At 36.2% G+C, this 19,852-nt stretch overlaps 1 protein-coding gene and 1 pseudogene across 7 annotated transcripts in view; one reads left to right on the plus strand and one right to left on the minus strand.

Moving 5' to 3' along the window:
- The first annotated feature begins 1,484 nt into the window (after nucleotides 1-1,484).
- Nucleotides 1,485-8,129, plus strand: LOC127846318 (uncharacterized; annotated as a pseudogene).
- A 1,322-nt stretch (nucleotides 8,130-9,451) lies between these two features.
- LOC127845053 (sodium- and chloride-dependent glycine transporter 1-like) overlaps nucleotides 9,452-19,852 on the minus strand; it is a 177,689-nt gene continuing 167,288 nt past the window's right edge. For 4 of the 7 annotated variants that reach the window (XM_052375690.1, XM_052375689.1, XM_052375683.1 and 1 more), the window contains exon 13: nucleotides 9,452-10,066. In XM_052375690.1, coding sequence (XP_052231650.1) covers nucleotides 9,923-10,066 — 144 coding nt within the window. In that variant the 3' untranslated portion in view covers nucleotides 9,452-9,922. The remainder of the gene's footprint in view (nucleotides 10,067-19,852) is intronic. The other 3 variants (XM_052375686.1, XM_052375685.1, XM_052375684.1) reach the window with 1 other exon arrangement.

Raw genomic sequence — 19,852 nt, forward strand, 5'->3', positions numbered from 1 at the left:
AACATTATTGAAAAGAAACTGATGTAGCAGCTCGAATGATAAGACATGCTACCAACCTTTACACATAGGCCCTCTTACGGTATTGCGAGTATACTGAAAATATAAAATATGTAATTTTATTTTTACGACATTCGCGTTATGATCAGACATAAACAGGAATTTATCACATATTATAAACTTTATCTGCAATATCATATATATTTTTCACTGGCAACAGCATTCTTTCATTTTGTGATACGAAATCTCGATAAAACTAAGTGGTCGGCGGTTTCTCTGGTAAAAAAACCGGTTCAAATGCGTGAAATAACAACATAAGCCACTTGCAATTTATCACAATAAGCGTTTAATGCTACCATAATGAAAGTTTAATTCATCAAAGGTCAAGCAAGAAGTCGTATAATATTTCTGTTTAAATAAATCATCGCTGAAAATGAAGCATACAAAACATTTGGACAAGAAAGCAAAGCACATTTATTGTACTCATGTACTTTAGTACAAATACATTGAACTTCTTAACATGTTCTCGGCATTTTAGAAAATATGCAGAATACATTATTTGTATGCAAACTATGTACATTTTTACATGATATTCAGCACAGTGATAATATTTATATCAGTCTTAATAAATCAATCAAGTCAATCAGCTTTACACATAATTTATATTACCGTCACTCCAAAATAGAAAGTCTCAAAATCAATTTACAAACTTTGGAAAAACTTGTTTTGTTTTATCATTTTACTTCTCAGCGCTCGCAAGATGCATCTTTTTCTAAAAGATGAAATTTTTCTACTGAACTTAAATCATATTACCGGTATTGTGTTAAGGCACCACGTCTATGACTTTAAGCAGCCTGTTGTCAATTTGATACGTTAGGTGTTCCTTTATTCAATCATTTGATATGAATATAGAAATTATGACTTTTAAGCACGGCATACCTCGAATAATTGCAAAACGTGCATGTTATATCGGTTTTGATAACGATGATAAACATAACATGCTACCGGAAGTTAGAGCTACGTTCAATCCAATACCTCAAGCAAGTTTCAGTTTGCTTATTATTGCCATATATATTTTTCGTTATATTTTTCCATAACTAATTTAATACAATGCAGTCCATCATAAATCAAACAGTGTATATAATTCCAATGCCGAAAAATCAAGCCCGTTGTTTCGTATTAATACCCTCCGAAACAAAATGATGTTTTTACCCGGAAACAATAGATTTCTGAGTCAAACATATGTAATGCCCAATTTATGCAATATATAAGCCAAAAGTGTTTAATGTGTAAACTATCGGATGGTTGCCAAAGACTGTAAAACTGTTTCCGGTCTTGAGACGTGGAAGTGAAAAATCGTAAACAAAGAAGAATTATTTTTATTAGCACATTAAATCAACATTAACAGACAGCAGACATGTTATTCGAATGGTATTAGCACAGGTTCACGATTTGCACCTATAAATAGCGAAAATTCCCAGGAAGAAATGCATACATCGAGAAATGACAAGCGTAAACGTCAGGAGTCAGCGGGTGGGGTGTCGACCTTCAGACACTCATCTTCAGTGGATAGCTCCCCTATACGACAAATGTACTCCACCGATAACTTACAGCATTTAGAGAGCAAAATTGACACTATATTAGATGGCATGAAAAATATGGGTTTGTTAAAATGCCGTGTTGACAATATGGAGTCCAGTTTGTACTACAATTGTGCTGCACAATATATCACCCACGAACGTGTACTACTGCTTGAATACAACACATTAGAGCTTGAGGCCCGTCAGAGGGAAAGCTTCATACTTATTGCGGGGGTAGATGAATGCGAAAACGAAAACGATATTTATTTAACCAATTTGAACTACACGTAATTAAAACTCTTATATGGAGTATCCTAATTTATCTACGCCGTTGCGTGGTGGATATGGCTTTCTCGAAGTGACGGAGAGGTCAAGGGTTCAGTATAAAAATAAGAAAATGCAACAATGAAATCTCACTGACTCTCAAACATACAAACTCATTTTTTCCTTTACTTTTTGAATCTATATTTAAAGCAATGTTTTACTTTTAATTTGGTTTTACGTTTACCAGATGAATAGTAAAATGATTTAGTTAGAATTTATCATTTCATCGTTTATTTAACAGTTTAATAAAAAAAGTGTTTTGAATATTTTTTTTCATAGAGAAATACATTACCAGTTATCAGGAAGGAATGCAAGAAAAGTACTTTTGTATTGGGACAGTCCACTGTTTCTTGCAAACATGACAATTTCAGCAATGAACTTGTTCAAAGACAGGTAAACACGCTTAATTATGCTTAATTAACCCTTTACCACTTAGATACGTATTTTTACGCTTATGTAGTCCCTTAGAAAGTGAAATTTTATTTTAAACGTTTCTTACTAGATTCAAGTTTTAAATGCTTCATTTCCAACCAGTAGATACGGATGAGCAGCACACTGCATAAAACCTGAGCAGCCTGCAAGTTGTTGGTTTTATGCTGTTTGCACATAGCCATTTTCACTTTGCGTCTTAGTGGGAAATGGTGAAAAAAAGATGTTCAACACAGGGCATATATGGTCAACACTTTCCCACTTAGAAGCACAGTGAACGAGGCTATATGCAACCCGCAGTATGTTCAGGTTTTATGCTGTTTACTGCTCATCGGTGCATTTGGGTTGGATATGAATCTTAAAACACTGAATCTAGTAAGAAATGTTTAAAACGCAATAAGAATAAGGGACCTCAGACGCGCCGAATTGCATATCATAATGGTCAAATGGAAAACCTTGCACCGCCCTGGTATACCATTGTGGTTTCACTTGTATGTCTCTTAGCAATTAGTGATTAATTCAAGTTTAAGGCCCTGTCCAACACATTTTTTTTTAAATAAAGCAAATAGTATGTATTTCACTGAAAACTATTTTGTTTATAAGAAATACATCATTTAATTATGTTTCAAATTCTCTGATGTGGTGTTGCTACTGGTGTTCAGTTATACTTCATTTTTGGACTTGAACTTAAAAGTCTACAAATGTCAACCTTGCAGTGCTGCTACTGGTGTTCAGTTACCTTGACGACATCTTGCTGTAGACTGCGGGCATGGTGTGTCAGCGCTGGAAGGACCTGCTAAGATGGCCGCTCTCCAACCCCAAGTACAAAGTGAAGAAGTGGACAATGATCTACTAAGAACTGTGAGCAGATAGTTGTTGAGTTTTCATATATTGATTCAATATTTCATTTGAGCTTTGATCTGGGAAAACAAGGCTTTATGCTTTTGCATAAAGTGCAGTCCGCACAATTGAATCCTTTACGCACATTCATCAAGCCCTGTTTTCTAAAATTTCATTTTGTGTACAAAAATAATTGGATTTTTGTGTTATGTTTTTTTTTGGTTGTTGTTCTTTTTCCTACATAATTGTTACATTCGCTGTACCGTAATGAAAAAGGTGTCCACCTAGCGACTGGAAGGTCACGTGTTAAATCCCCACTGTAAGAGCCTCCCCATAGACATCAAGTACTGATTCCAGTCCCAGGAAATTGACTTGAGAGCGTTTCAAATGAGCCTTAGGCTTACTATGCAATCAAGCTTAAATAAATAGGTTTAAACTATACAATTGTTTCTGTTCTAAATGTATAATAACTGTATTGTTAACAGTTCTTACACAAATTCGTGAACTGATACAATTTCATGACTGTTTAAGAGTAGCAGAGAAATCATTATGTCTAATGTTTTCCTGTAGGCCTTTTTGGATCTAGGATTCCATCATAATAGACCTGTTTGAAAAACATTGATTGCAGTAATGCAATATATATACTCAAATTAGTGTTTGATATATAACCATGCTGAATGCCTCTATGATGGTTCTTTCAGATTGGAAAGTTTGCCATGTCGATACTGCCTGGAAAGTATGAGACTACAGGTAACAGGGAATTTGCTATGCCGGGCTGCTTCGCTCAGTTGGCAGAGTGCTGGTCTACATATGCCAGAATCAAGGATTCAATTCTCGGCCAGGCAATATTACTTGTCTATGAATTGGTTATAACATTATTTCTACGTCCATTCTTCCCCACTTTGATTCTAGTAGGGTAGTTGTCAGTGATTAGCATAAGAATGTGCTACAAGCACTGGTAAACCAGCTTACCCTGGAGAAGTTTGTGTGAGTTTGCAGACTATTATTATTTGAATTAAATTCAATTGCAATCGGTGAAAAACTTTCTTTTGTGGAGATGTTAAGTCGCCATCCTCTGCTTCAAAGATCACATATGAACTATTTGGCTGTACATGTTCTGCATAATTCTTGCAGTTACTTTTGTTTCTTCATGGTCAAATTACCTCGAGAACCAGCATCAGTAAAATATGTATGGCCACTCCATAACCTTGAAAGATAAATTAGCCTGGGCCAAGTGATTATATTGGCCTCATAGCAATAGGTGGATATATTTTGAACAACACACAGGGAACATTGAAAAATCTTTTGTAAAGGAAATAGAAAAAGGAAATGACCCGCACTCTGTGAAAAGGGGGTTTAATGAATGTGCTTAAAGTGTCGTAGCAGATTAGCCTGTGCAGTACCCACAGGCTTATCAGGTACGATACTTTCCGCTTTTATGATATTTTCTGTTTAAAGTATCTTCTTTGCAAAAAATCCAGTTTAGGCGGAAATTGTCGTCCTTGATTACGCACATGCATTAAACCCCCTTTAAACAGAGCATGGCCCAAATATTTTCATGAGTGTCTTAAACAGGGCTTTTTTCGATGAAATCAAGCAAATAAAAAATGGTTTGAACTTATGAGAACTTGCCTCACTTAGACTCGATTCAAAGTCTGTTGTTAAGTGATGTACATTTATTGATATTAATTCCAAATTACAGTATGTGTTATATATGTTAAAAAAACAAGTATTAAAGACTTGTAATATTTAACATTATGCATGTAAGTAGCATTGGTGAATGGTAATTTATTATTATGCGTGCTGCAAGGTATTCAATCAACATGAAGTATTTGATAGTTTAATGTCTTAAATTCAGCAAATGTCTGTAATTTCTATCTTCATTTTACTTGACCTGCAGAGTACTCCCCCAATAGAGGAGAACTCCTGGCGACACAGCGAGCTCCTAGACGTTACGCTCCGACCCGCCAGATGGGATTCGCGCCGAGCCCTTCGACATACATTGCTGTCACTGGCAGGAATCAATAACAGGGCCCAGGGGCAGCTCCTTTGAGAGGAGACTGTTTATCTGCAGATTCCAGACAGGTTTGTTGGTTGGTCTGTCAAAAACTTAGTTTTTTTTCTACTAACATGAAACTGGGCATGTTTTTTCCAGTGCAGCTAATGGAATGCTTGAGGTTTAATACCAATAAATATCAATAATTGTTCAATAACAAAACGTTGCAAATCAGCCGTCATTTACAAAAAGCTAAGCTCTGTTCCTTTGATACAAAATCCTGTAGTTTAATATCTGTTTTTAGCTCAAGTATTCAGTGAATCACCAAATGTTGGTGTCTGCATAATGCTGTATTTAATGTACACGTGCAACATCTCCGTTTAATTGTTTCTACAACAGGTGTTCATTTAAAACTGTACACATGTTATTGGTCATTGTGTGAGGTCTATGATCAAGTAACATAACTCTTACCTACGATTGAGCAGAAGTATGCCGCATATTGTACTTTAGGTTACAATATACTAAATACTCGTTTCATGAAGGGCTGTACTCTCTAAAAAAATATCATAGTTGACCCGAAGTCATGTTTTACATCTTAAACTATTGTTCGGGTTTTATCTTTCGGAGATAATGGTAGGGCATAAATAGGTGTTCACGACCGAATCCCTGAAATATGATAAACTTGGAAACTTAAGTAAAGCATTGCACTGAAAAAGGTTACATTTCACTAAGAAACGGCCGAAAAAAAAATTGCAAAAACAGTCGATTTTGATTAGCGTCAAGTTCTTTTTTGGTTTGAACATGACATATCTTTTTTATTGCATAAATCGATTCCGCTTAGAATGGCCTTTAAGAAAAGGTATGGTTATGGGGGTCAAAATGTTGCATTTATTTCCGCTCAAAGTTGTCGCTTTTACATTGAATTATATAGGGAAACTATTTAGTATATTGTGACCTTTAGGTACATATGAAAATCAGGTAAACGCTTACTTGCAATAAGTTCTATTGGTAGCTGACATGCAGACCTAGTATAAGGTTGCATTTTCGACCGATTGGGTTAAGGTCAAGGGTCATTTTTGCTATAAATAGTTTGCACTTGCTTACTTTAGTTTGATGGAGGTATTGTGCTGTAATTGTGTTCTTATGTAGATTACAGGCTGATCTAGGGAGAGATAGCATTTCAAAACAGTCGTGTCAAAGTCATTCGTACTAAAATTAGAAAAACTGTTTCAACTCAAGTTGAGTTTAAATGGAGGTATTGTGCTGTATTTTTTTTGAAGATATCAGTCTTTCCGAAACGTCGTCAGACGTGGTAAAATGCTCGCCGGTCCGACAGATTTTCAGTCTTAACAGGATCGAATGCCAGGTAAAAATTTGATCCGCATAGACGTTAATATTTCACCCGATTACACGTTCAAAACAGGTTACATATTCTCCTACGAAACATTTTTCCTTTGACACAAAATATTGGAAAAACATCGATCTTAAAATAGGGCAACACACTTATGAATATTCATACAGATGTGTACTCTCACGAGATAAGTATGCTAATAGTGAAGCAATGAACTGCACGTTCATTGGTCCGATAAGAAAATCAGCATAACTGGTTCTCTACATTTGTTATTTTTGGTCGCCAAAGCGGGAAAACGGAGGTTTCGCGGTGTTTTGACTTCTGTTCAAGGACTCGTCACAAATGTAACAACAATGATCTTTGCTGCTCTATGTAACTTGAATTAATGTGAATACTGACAGCATCTGTTAGTCCAATCGTCTTACCTTATAGAATTTAACGAAAATGTCCGATATGCCATTTCTGGTTAAATGGTTTTTGGTATAGTAAAATAGTTTTGGGTCTTGAAAAATATTAAAGTTTACCAGACCTTATGTCCCGTAAAATGTGGGCAACTTTTAAAAAGACTGAGATATACATGTATGCAGACTTTGCTTTTAAAGTTAGTTTAAATCAACTAAATTAATTTTCTTGATATGATTCTTGTTTTAATTTTTATCTTCAACTTTAATTGTATACGTACGATATAAGTACTACAGATATTGTTTATTTAATATCAATAATGTCTTTATGGTCATCATATCACAGGACTGACATAAAAGATACATTATACTATCAAAGCAGAAGAATGCTGCTTTGGTACAGCTGTTGTTTCTCTTTTTTTAATGGCTGTTTTAGATCAACTTAGCAAGAACATGTTCCTGGTTAGCTCTTGTGTTAGACTTTTGTCGTTTTTCGTTTTGCCATCATCCCTTGTCATCATTTATAACCAGTGTTCATAAAACTGGGTCAGAACATTTGTCTCAATCCTATTCCATCTGTGTTCAAAACTGGGTGTCATGGCGTCAAACAATGGGTCACTAGGACAAATGAAAGAAAAATATTGTGATCACTATAGGAGGCAATGTTTATCTCCAATCTTCATGAAACTTAGTCAGATTATTTATACCAATTATATTTTGATGGAATTTCAAAACTTGGTCTTGTGATGTCAAAAACTAGGTCAATGGTCAAATTAAATATAGTTTGTGAACACTCTATAGAGGCCACATTGATTGCCAAAACTGCCTGAGACTTGTTGAGAACATTTGTCTGAATGCTATATCGGAAGACTGGGTCACATATTTTGGTATTGTCTTTCATTCAGCTACCCAATGCGACCACCAAGAGTGCAATTCATCACAAAGATATTAAATTTCCACACTAACATCAATCGTCATGGAGACGTGGGTCTCGACTCCATCCACTACAACTGGAGTCTGGCGTTGACAATCTCAAAGGTGTTGATAAGTATTTAGTCGCTGCTCACCAATCCGTATTGCGACGTGCGCATGGAGCCAGCGATTGGACGATTGTACAGGAACAACAAGATCGAATTGCACGCCTGTGGACTCGGAAGCATGCGAGGCATTACTTTGTCATGCTAATTAAGATAGATCTTAACGGAATTTGATTATGAAATTAGAAGAACATCTTATTTTATATGGAGGTATATGCCCCCAAACAGATTGTGCATTCAAAGATCTATCAATTAATATATTGATTGAAACTTTGTTTTTTTTGTGTGCATTCAACGATCTATCAATTAATATGTTGATTGAAAGATGATTGGCGCAAAAGTTTAAGTGGTTTAGTGATATGTTTATGTTCTCTTATCACCAGTTGATATGTTGTTCTGTTGTTAATGATTTTTAATTAAAATAAAAGCAAACAAGATTACTATTATGTAATGTTTATTATGTCCAAACTTCTACACAATCCGAGTTCCCAGTACTGTACTCTGTACTTGATGAAGCTCACTGCAATAGTTTATCCGTACGACAATTTGTAAGTATTTATCGTCTTTAAACTCGCTGGAGGACTTTTATTTGGCCATGCATAATTTACAACTAAAATACCGCAAAGTACATTGCCCGAAACTGTTTGTTCTACTTCGAGGTAATAACATCCATTGTAGGAACGATATTAAACGGTCGTTTCGAATAGGACAAGGTTGATCAATTTTGATAATTGTGTAAGAATTTAATGTGTCCATGTCTATTTTACGACTTACATATGTCAAGTACAACATTGTCCAAAAATGCTTGAACTTATTATAAAAAAATCACATATATTACAGGTACTATCGCATAACTACGTCGTTTCAGATGACATATGATTTATTAATTTTAATTAAGGCTAAGCAATTGACGATACGATGAGGTTGAGTTTTCTTCACGAGTATTTACCTTAATGTACCTGTCCGTTTACTCTGCTCCTGGAAAGCACTGAAAACAGAGGGGCGAACCTCTTGTTCCTGATCTTTATTGACGATATTGTGCCAACTTTGTTATCCCCTTGTTATTAAAAACTAGCTCTAACAATGTGTATGTTTTTGGATAACCTTAAAAAATAAACACAATGGATTTACTTTACATTGCTATTTTATTAGCAAAGAACTATTAAGAGTTAATTAAAATTTAAATCTTTTACAACGGTTTTAAAAGTATAAAGTTGCGTTCCCAAATTTGAGATCCCTTCTAAAACTTGTCTGTGATTTGGGCATCATGCTTACAACCAATGTCGTTGAAGGATGTTGCGTTAAAGGTTTTTATGTGAAAAATTAAGAGTTTGGTCAATTGTCAATGCGTTCCGTTAGGCACGGACATCGGACCCGAATTTACGCGGCTCTTATGACTTATCATAGTTGAATAAGGATATTGAACTGTCATTTGTCCCCCTACTCTCTCGTTTGATTTCTTTACAGATCTATGGACTGTTCACCAACATTAGTTAACAAGTTGTTATATAACTTTGCAAAATAGAAACGAAGGTTCGTATCTCTGGCGCGCAGAGATGTTTGGAGACTCCGTAAATTGTGCGATGCTCTTGCACAAATTCAACGAGCCTGTTAAGCCTTGAATATAGTAAGAATAACGTCAACATAGACTACACTACTATCACTACACTGGCACTATCTAGCATATATCGAGATATAACTGTAATACCCGGCGCTGAATATATGATTTACAGCAAGGAATGTAAAAATAAAATCACGACTGCTTACAATCTATCAACAAGAGATGACCGTCCTGAAGTTATCAGAGGTGACAAAAAAGTTACATACCTTCCAATTAAATTATTCATTTTTTATGAGCAACAGCAAATATAAAACATTGTAAGTGTGAACCGCTTGATGTAGATTGGCTCTTCCCAGAACATTTCACCGTAGCCTCATATAAGGTAATAGATACTGGTCAATAGTATTTACAAACGGGTATTGAACGCAGGAGTTGTAATTGTTGATTTTTCATTCGCCAAAAGTCGATCCTGCGTATGCATGGATTCCGCCTCGCGCACGTCAGCTGGTGGTCCCCACAATTTGTTTGGTCGTAGGTTTACTTGTAGCCTCTGAAAACGTATTAAACAATGCGTATGGCGTATTTTAAATCTTTCACATACTAAGTTTTAATTTTTTTCGTGTCTATTCCAAAACAACATACTGTACAAGGGGTTTATATCCTTGGCATCCGTTGGTGTGGTAGGAATTTAGTGATAGTATTTTGTAGTCTGCACGTAAAGGAGACCGTTTCGTTAAGAACCATGATACCAATCCAGCTACTGATTGCCATCCTTGTAAAACATTCATATAAACGTAATATTGACGAACAATTAATCTATTCCAAAAATGATTACCGATTTTATCATTTAATTATTGATGTTAAAGGGGCATATCGATAGAAGAAGTTTCCCCAGTATATAGGTTTGTACTTCACAATTTAACGTTCCCCGTTTTGAGCAGATACTTACTGAGAAACAATGTTATATTGTACAAAGTATTAAATATTTTATCAATGCCAGCTATTTTTCGATACACGTCTTTAAAAATAGCAAACTTCGATTTTGGTAGTGCGCATGCGTATAGCGATGGCGCTAGTGCATTTTATTTATATCAATGTTACAGCTTCTACTTTAAAATCAAAGTACTTCCAGTACTGGTGTGACGATGCTTTTGAAGAGGATGGATATATACAAGCATCAATTTAAGTTGATCTACATCATCACAATTGTGTATGTGGGTACGAAAAAAATTTTGGTGCACAAATTTTTGGAACGAAAAAAATTATGCCAAAAAATTTGGTTACGAAAAAAATTGGGTACGAAAAAAAATTTGGGTACGAAATTTTTTTTGCAACAAAATAAAAATTGGGTACGACAAAAATTGGGTACGAAACAATTTTGGTACGGACAAAAATGGGGGTACGGGGACGTAGTTCCCCTGGGGAACTTGAAACAAAGTCAAGTCACATATTTCAATCTAGGCCATGTCAAACTCAAAGTGTCAAAGTCAAATGAAAGATGCGTTCAGTAATTATTGTCCCACTGTTTACAGCTGCTGTGAGTTTTTATATAATATAAGTGATGACCATCATGTGAGAGAAAATTCACATTATCTAAGTATATCAGGTTTAGCAGCCTTTAAGATAACAAAGTTGGCTAGTTTTCAATGTCGCTTCTGGGGATCAAACCCGCAGCACATCCTCCTGCAATCAAAGACGACACTCTACCACTAGGCATTTAGGAAGATTCTGAAATTTTTCGATCCCTTGTCAAAAATTAAAAACCAAAAATTAAGTACATGCTGACTCGGTATTATTTAGTCAGTTCATGAGAGATAATGGAAGATGCAACATCTCTCAAGACCCATAGCATCGCCTTAAGCAGTATTCAATTCTAAACAAGACAGTGCTGGAGTCATTGATCCCGAGGGACCAGAAACAAGAGGGCCATGCTGGCACTGTATCGCTCCACTGTTTTTGTATGTGAAACAAGGGCTGTTTGTAAAACATGCATGCCCCCATATGGGCTGTCAGTTGTAGTGGCAGCCATTGTTCGAATACCTTTTTTGGTACTGTGACCTTGACCTTTGATATAGTAACCTGAAATTAAATAGGGGTCATCTGCGAGTCATGATCAATGTACCTATGAAGTTTCATGATCCTAGGCGTAAGCTTTCTTGAGTTATCATCCGGAAACCATTTTACTGTGTCAAGTTACCGTGACCTTGACCTTTGACCTAGTGACATGAAAGTCGATAGGGATCATCTGCGAGTCATGATCAATGTACCTATCAAGTTTCATGATCCTAGGCGTAAGCGTTCTTGAGTTATCCATCGGAAACCATTTTCTAAGTTGAGTAACCGTGACCTTGACCTTTGACCGAGTGACCTGAAAATCAAAAGGGGTCATCTGCGATTCATGATCGATGTACCTATAAAATTGCATAAAATAGGCCTTATTTAAGCGTTTGTTCATTTTTGTGACCCCCGGGGCAGGGTCAAATTTGACCCCCGGGGCATAATTTGAACAAACTAAGTAGAGAACTCTTAGATGTCACTACATACCGAATTTGATAGCCCTAGGCCCTACGGTTATGGACAAGAAGTTTTTTAAAGGTTGCACAAAATAGGCTTTATATAAGCATATGTTCATTTTTGTGACCCCCGGGGCAGGGTCAAATTTGACCCCAGGGGCATAATTTGAACAAATTTGGTAGAGGACTATTAGATGTCACTAGATACCAAATGTGGTAGCACAAAATGGGCTTTATATAAGCATATGTTCAACTTATTGACCCCCGCGGCGGGGGCAAATTTGATCCCAGAGCATAATTTGAACAAATTTGAAAGAGGTTCACCCCAGGAACATTTGTGAAAGTTTTATCAGCATTGGACTTGTTGTTTAGGAGAAGAAGATGTTTAAGTTTAAAAAAAGTTAACGCACGGACGCACGCACGACGGACACAGGGCCATGACATAAGCCCCGCTGGCCTCTGGCCAGTAGAGCTAAAAACACTTGATTAATGTTCGAAAGAAAATCCTTTGATTAATGACAATACTATTATTTGAGCCAGGTCACAGGGAAAGGACAGTCTAATCAGTATCCAATTTAACTATTAGTTATTGTCAGAAACCGCTTTTAAGCAAACAGCTGTCAAGCAACTGCAGGCTGATCTGGATCCAAACTGGCCACAATCGCCTTAATGTCTCTTTTACTATTTAATACAGTCGATTGGTGTATAACTTATAGCTAAGGACTTCGAGTCTCATTTCAACGTAAACACCATGCATTCAGTAATTAAACCTTTAAACCTCGAAAGACAAATGTCTTTCCTATTGAAACATGCCAGCGGTTTTAAAATTCCGACAAATATTTTTTTGTTTACAGCGCAAATTTCCGGGTAAACTGATTCAGCAATTACCGGATCGCTTAGGTTTTTATCGGATTACATGTGTATCGTGTTATTTCTTGAAATTTTACCCTGCATTTGTAAAACATATTGCAAGATATGTACATTTCCAGAAAAGGAACTTCATTTCTGCGTTTAATAAGACCGAGTTCATGGAAATTGCTGCACAATTGAAGAAGTAATGGCTGTTCAAAGCTATGCACCCTATATTCGGGTCGTTTTGAGTCGAATACCTTGTTATATATATAGATTTTATAGTGAAAACTATGTTTTCAGAGAAATCGATTTTCCGTTATACTTTTATTATTTTTCCATCAAAATGATGTTTTTACTTATAAATATCATAGCCACGCGCCAACCCACATGTGTATTGGACAACTTCAATTGAGTTTTCATTTAGTTTGAGACAATCCCCACCCGAATATTTGTCGCCATATGTCCGTTATTCACCTAATCATGAGTTGCAGCTCTCATGCTTATTTTATGTGGTACGCATCAATTTGGTTTCTGAGCATTCTTACTGTTAGAAAGGATACATTATACTACAATATACATCAATGAACATAATGTTTACCAAACAAAATCTGCGAAATTCAGGAAATCATACGGCTTCACATTTTCTTTCGTTACAAAAATGGTGGGTACATAAAGTGAACTTGTTTTGCTTTCGAAAAAAGAAACAATTGTAATTTAAACATTGATACACGTCAACTAAAACATGAATCGACTGAACAATGATAGGCAATTTGTATTCACTATAAATCTTTACATAAATAAAAGTATTTTGCAAACAAGATGTGTTTGTGAAACACAATGTCCCCCTATATGATGTTTGACATTGTAGGATGACCTTGACCTTGTGAAGGATGACCTTGATCTTGACCTTTCACCACTCAAAATGTGCAGCTCCATAAGATACACATGCATGCCAAATATCAAGTTGCTATCTTCAATATTGCAAAAGTATTCATAAAATAAGCGATTTGGGCCACATATATTTGACCTCTGACCTTGAAGGATGACCTTGACATTGACCTTTCACCACATAAAATGTGCAGCTCCATGAGATGCACATGCATGCCAAATATCAAGTTGCTATCTTCAATATTGCAAAAGTATTTATAAAATAAGAGATTTGGGCCACATATATTTGACCTCTGACCTTAAAGGATGACCTTGACCTTGACCTTTCACCACTCAAAATGTGCAGCTCCATGAGATACACATGCATGCCAAATATCAAGTAGCTATCTTCAAAATTGGAAAAGTATTCATAAAATGAGCGATTTTGGCCACATATATTTGACCTCTGACCTTGAAGGATGACCTTGACCTTGACCTTTCACCACTCAAAATGTGCAGCTTTATGAGATACACATGCATGCCAAATATGAAGTTTCTATCTTCAATATAGCAAAAGTTATTGCAAAATGTTAAAGGTTGGCGCAAACAGACAGACCAACAGACCAACAGACAGGGCAAAAATATGGAACGCCTCAGCTGTCTCGCCTATATACTTTTATTTTCGTTGTCTGCATGTCTATGGTCGTTACGTGGGATTCGAATATCGTCAGGTACAAGCAACAAGTTGTAGAGTGAAATCTGCATTGTGTTATATATAGTTCATCTATCGTTCTGTACAAACAAAATTCCGTCTTGTAAAGTTCGCATTTTGTTTGGTGCAATTATCATTGTATTATGTTCAGAATTAACTTTGCTCTGTACAAAAAACTTTTTGTTGTGTGCAAATTACACATCGTTATGTGCTTTAGATAATGCGTTATGTATGTATGACGAGTTTTGCTGTGCAATATACAAATCGTTATGTACATATTTCAATTGGTTTTATCCGATTGTATTGTTGTTCTCTACAAAGCGCACTTTGTTCTGTGCAATACGCACTCCGTTATGTAGTTACACTGTAGTGTTTAGTACGTTATCAAAACCGCTCTCTATGAAAAACAGTTTAAAGTAAAATTGAAAAGTAAAATTCGTTCTGTAAATTCGGCAATTCGCTTTGTAAATCTTAAAGTTGTTCTGTGTTTACAAATGTTTATTATGTGCTTATGGCATTTCGCTATAAACAAGTGTTTTTCGAGTAAGTGAAAATTGTTCTGTATATTAGACTGGTCGTTTTGTGCATTTTACCGTTGTTCTATATAGACTACGTTGTTCTATGTGTGCAACTTTGTAACGTATCCTTATCGCAGTTCATTGTGTACAATCCTTACCGTTATCTCGAAATGACTACACGTTCTGCGAACACAAGCAACTGTTCTGCAAATACTGTAATGTGTTCTGTACACACCCATATTTTACCTGTATTTGTACATAACCTTAAACCAAAATATTAAAAATGGAGGCAATGGAACGTGTTTTAAGAAGCGTTAACTTGGATGCACATTTTTTGAAATTCAGGAGCGAAAAAATAACCCCTGACATTATTTGTGGACTGACAAGGAAAGACTTTGTTAATCTTGGAATTAATAGCAATGCAGATATGATGAGATTACGTGTTGAATGTATCCCATTTGGAAAAAAGAACAAGGTGTTTAAGTTCGAAATAACAAAGGATATGATTCATACATTGTTGGAATCGGGCTTTACTTTGAAAGATATGGCTAAAATGTTGGATGTATCAGAGAGAACAGTTTCGCCGAATAAGTCAGTTCAACATATATGTGCACAGTTTTACTGATATTGACAACCAAACGCTAGACAAACATGTCAGAGAGCTTATTACCGAGTATCCTCGCTGCGGAGAGAAAATGAAAGGACAGATACTTCGTGTGAGAGGAATAAAGGTACTCGTACATTTCTCTTACTTTCATTTACGTTATTTCCAAATATACTTACTATACTTATGTTACCTCTATGCCCCTCTGTGCATGTTGGAAAGCAGTCTATGACCAGGAAGTCTTATATTGATTCCGAGGAAATTATATACGTGTGCAGCTATAATGTAACTGAATTACGGATACCCATCAAGTACCCAAAGCTGTGCCCATACTTTCCAGGCCCGTAGGAATAGTGAGTGCACCTAGCCCAAAAATGTACTATCATAGATTTTAGAATTGATGTTAATTTGAGTTGATATGTTCATAGATTTATGTTTCTATTTTACCTTTTTGGAACGCGTGAAACATTGTCAGAGCACACCAGAGCCATCTAGGATTAGACATTTTCTTGAGGGACCCATCCCCTAGAAAGACTGTGCCCCTTCAATTACATTGTCCTTCCTACGGGCCTTCTTTCTACTAAAAAGCTATGTCTAGTAAATATGGGCCATTCCATGAGGTCATATACACAAGCATTCTAGTAATAATACGTCGATCACTCTTTCTATTCCTACATTCACGTACTCTCACCATAGTAGGCCCACTTCACACAATTGTTTTCAAGCTACTGACTGCTTTCCCATATGAAACCTACCCAATGCAGCCCGTGGTATATACTTATTCTAGACACGCATCAATAGCTCAGTCACTTTTGAGTTTCTTTGCATAGGGTTTTACATCGTGTCTCCATTATTTCAGTTATATTGAGCTACTCGGCTCATTAGTGACTAGATTGATAATCTGGATAGAAATATCGAACTTCCGCAAGTCAGCCGGAAGAATTCTTCTCACGAAAATCCGAAATGATCGCAAGCGGGCATTGCCTTGTGATTTCAAATCAAGTACTTTAATAACTAGTGCACGGAGGCCTCAGGATCAGTCGGTAGTGTCTGAGTCTAAATACATGGGTTGGATGTTCGAAATACGACTTGGCCGGCCAACATTCTCTCTGACGTTTAATGACGGGATTTATTCGTCTAACACCACCAAACTTCTGTATTCACGTGGAAAAAGCAGTCAGTGGCTTGGAAATAATATTTTGCATTACTGGTAATGACATACAAGGGCCATTGATAGGGGTACTTGTCGCCGTGATATAACCGATAGAATCTCCACAAAGGCGTAACCCCAAATCCCCTTTCAATATTAATATCCGTGTGTTGCTATTCCTGATCCATTATCATTCAGTTTTGCTTGGAAAAATTTGTAAAGACCGTAGTCAATGCACATAGTATTTAGATGATTGCTTGTCGGTATTATCTAGCTGAAAAAAATGCATATATATCCTGTGCAAAAATATTTTCGATTATGGATTCTTGGATATTTCTGCATATAGATCAGTCATTTTAGAATATGCAAACGAAGCAAACAATATGTCACCATATATTATAATTAGATATATAGTGTTATTCCACTATTAATATATAAAGCAGGCGATAAAGGAACAAATACAGTCCGAAAAGATCCAGTTGCGATCATGACAATTTCAAATTGAACCAGTCATAATTGTCATTGGAAATGCCGACATGCGTGATTGACTTTGGTGAATGTGCTGATGAGGTCAGCAGTATCTTATTTCAAATTCGTAAAGTTCATACTGCTTGATCGACTAAGATCCAAAATAGTGAGTTGCTTTCCCTGGAAACAGACTACTGAACCATGTCCCTTATAAAGAGACAATTTAACATCTTTTTTGCAAAAGACAATTTCAAGTTAGAGTCGGCTCTTCTATTGTATTGATTTATTTTACAATCATAAGACAGATTATTTATACAGTATTGCCTTGGTGATTAGAATGCTACCCATTGTAAATGATAGGTGGAAAAAAAAGTTAAAATGTCTCTTACTAACAAGACTATTTTGCACTCCGTACAGGTAAAGAGGTCCCAATTAAGAGAACGACTGCACATTGTCGATAAAGAAGGGATTCAAGAGAGACGCCACAGACGTTTGCACAGAAGAATCTACAACGTGGAGGCCCCAAATTATGTATGGCACATTGATAGTAATCACAAGCTAATTCGATGGAGATTCATTATTTCTGGTGGTGTTGATGGCTTCAGTCGTTTTGTTGTTTTTCTTAAATGTATCGATAACAACAAGTCCAAAACAGTATGGCTGCTTCAAGGAAGCTGTAGCAAAATATGGGATTCCAAAGAAAGTTCGAACAGATCAAGGAATGGAAAATCTTGATATTGCCAGATATATGCTGGATAACGGTTATGGAATGATAACAGGCAAAAGCGTTCATAACCAGCGTGTTGAGAGAATGTGGAGGGATGTGTACGAAGGTGTTCTGTCTTACTTCCATGACTTTTTCTTTTATATGGAAGAGGAAAGTATTCTAGATCATCTGGATGAGCGCCACATATACGCACTGCATTTTGTTTTCCTTTCGAACATAAACCATAAACTTGACACGTGGAATGAGGCGTGGGCAAACCACAGATTGCGAACTGTTCATTCTACTCCTTAACGTTTGTTTTTAGAAGGAGCAATAAACGTAAATACAGACCGTCCTTCTCAAACAGCAGACGAAGCAGATACCGTAAATGCTAACCAGCTATTACATGAGTCCAGGCCGATATTTCAGCAATCAACATATATTGTTTCTCAACAGTGTCAGCAGGAGTTGGAACATTTAGATACAGATTTTGAGATTTCTCGATCCGGAGTCCAGATTTTCATTCAAGCTGTACACATTATATTAAGACATGACAGTTTTCCAAACTAATAGTGTAGAAATAAATGTATGACACTGTTCTATTTCATGATTGTAAAACACAGAATGGTTATTTCGCCAATTGCATTTGTAAACCGTGTATCAAGCACAATGAGGTGTTAATATAGCTAACCAATAATTCCTCAAAATACTCTTATGGTCCAAACAGATCACTGTGTCACTGTAATACTAAGCTAAGTGATTGAAAAGTAAACAGCATTTAACTGAGTGTTGCACTGATCTATTAATATACCATTAGCGAAAGGCAGTCGATGGAATTCAGGCTGATGCCGCCTTTATGGTAAATGATCATTGATTATAAAAGTGTACACACACATCAATGCCAAATTAAAGTACTGATAATACTATGAGAAGGTGATGTTTGAAGTTATTACGGACTCGGTGTTGTTTTTGACAAGACTTGTATAATTTGACGGTTCAGATAAAAAAAACTGAGTATAGGAACATTTGCCCATCATAAGCAAATGCTAATTTCCTATCATTTGCTCGATACTGAAAATAAATATATTTATGGTTCAAACACAGATGCTGTCACATTATAATTATTTAGAAATACAGAGATGGCCCCATGTGATAAAACATACACGATTGCTGATGTATGTTGGCTATGTTTGTTCTTTGAACCTTTGGTTCTGGCGGCATATTAAAATCGCACCGTCCGTTAGTTAGTTAGTCCATCCATCCGGTTTAGTTTCCGCTCAATAAGTCAAGCAAGTGTCATCAGAATGTGCAAGGCAATAGCATCTAGGTCAAGTTCGATTGTCGGCCAAATTGACCCAGACACTCAAGAGTTACGGCCCTTGAATCATCGTAAAATTTGGTTTTTTCATGTTTCCGCTCAATAACTCGAGCAAATGTCACAGCGTCGCTGTCGTTCTCAAACCTCGTAGCTACAAAATGCCAACTTTTCAGGAGAGAGAAAAAACCGTCTCATTTTTTATAACGATGTTTTAGAAATTGAAATTCTGTAAAAATACCAAACAAATGAAGCTGCAAAATACGGTATAAGCCGTAGACGCGTAAGTCATACTGATAAGTAATACTGACAGTCAGACATGGTAGCTACGATATTTTGTCACCACAGTTTTGTCATTTTTATGAGGTACGACAATTCGTCCTGATAGGAAACCTCGTAGTTGCAAATATTTTTTTTTATAAAAACGTTTTTGTTAAATTTGTCCAAACGAAACGACGTACCTATACGTGAAATGGCGTCGCTACGACTTTTCGCCGGGAAAAAAAGCCAACAATCATTCTACAACATTTCGTCACGTGGCTTTTTCAAGGGCTCTGATTGGCGTAGAGCTACGAGATATAGTACAAAACACGCGTCAGACTTAATATAGTCGGAAAAGACGAAAAAAATA

This window comes from Dreissena polymorpha, chromosome 9 (genome assembly GCF_020536995.1).
Source record: "Dreissena polymorpha isolate Duluth1 chromosome 9, UMN_Dpol_1.0, whole genome shotgun sequence".
In the NCBI taxonomy this organism is placed as follows: domain Eukaryota; kingdom Metazoa; phylum Mollusca; class Bivalvia; order Myida; family Dreissenidae; genus Dreissena; species Dreissena polymorpha.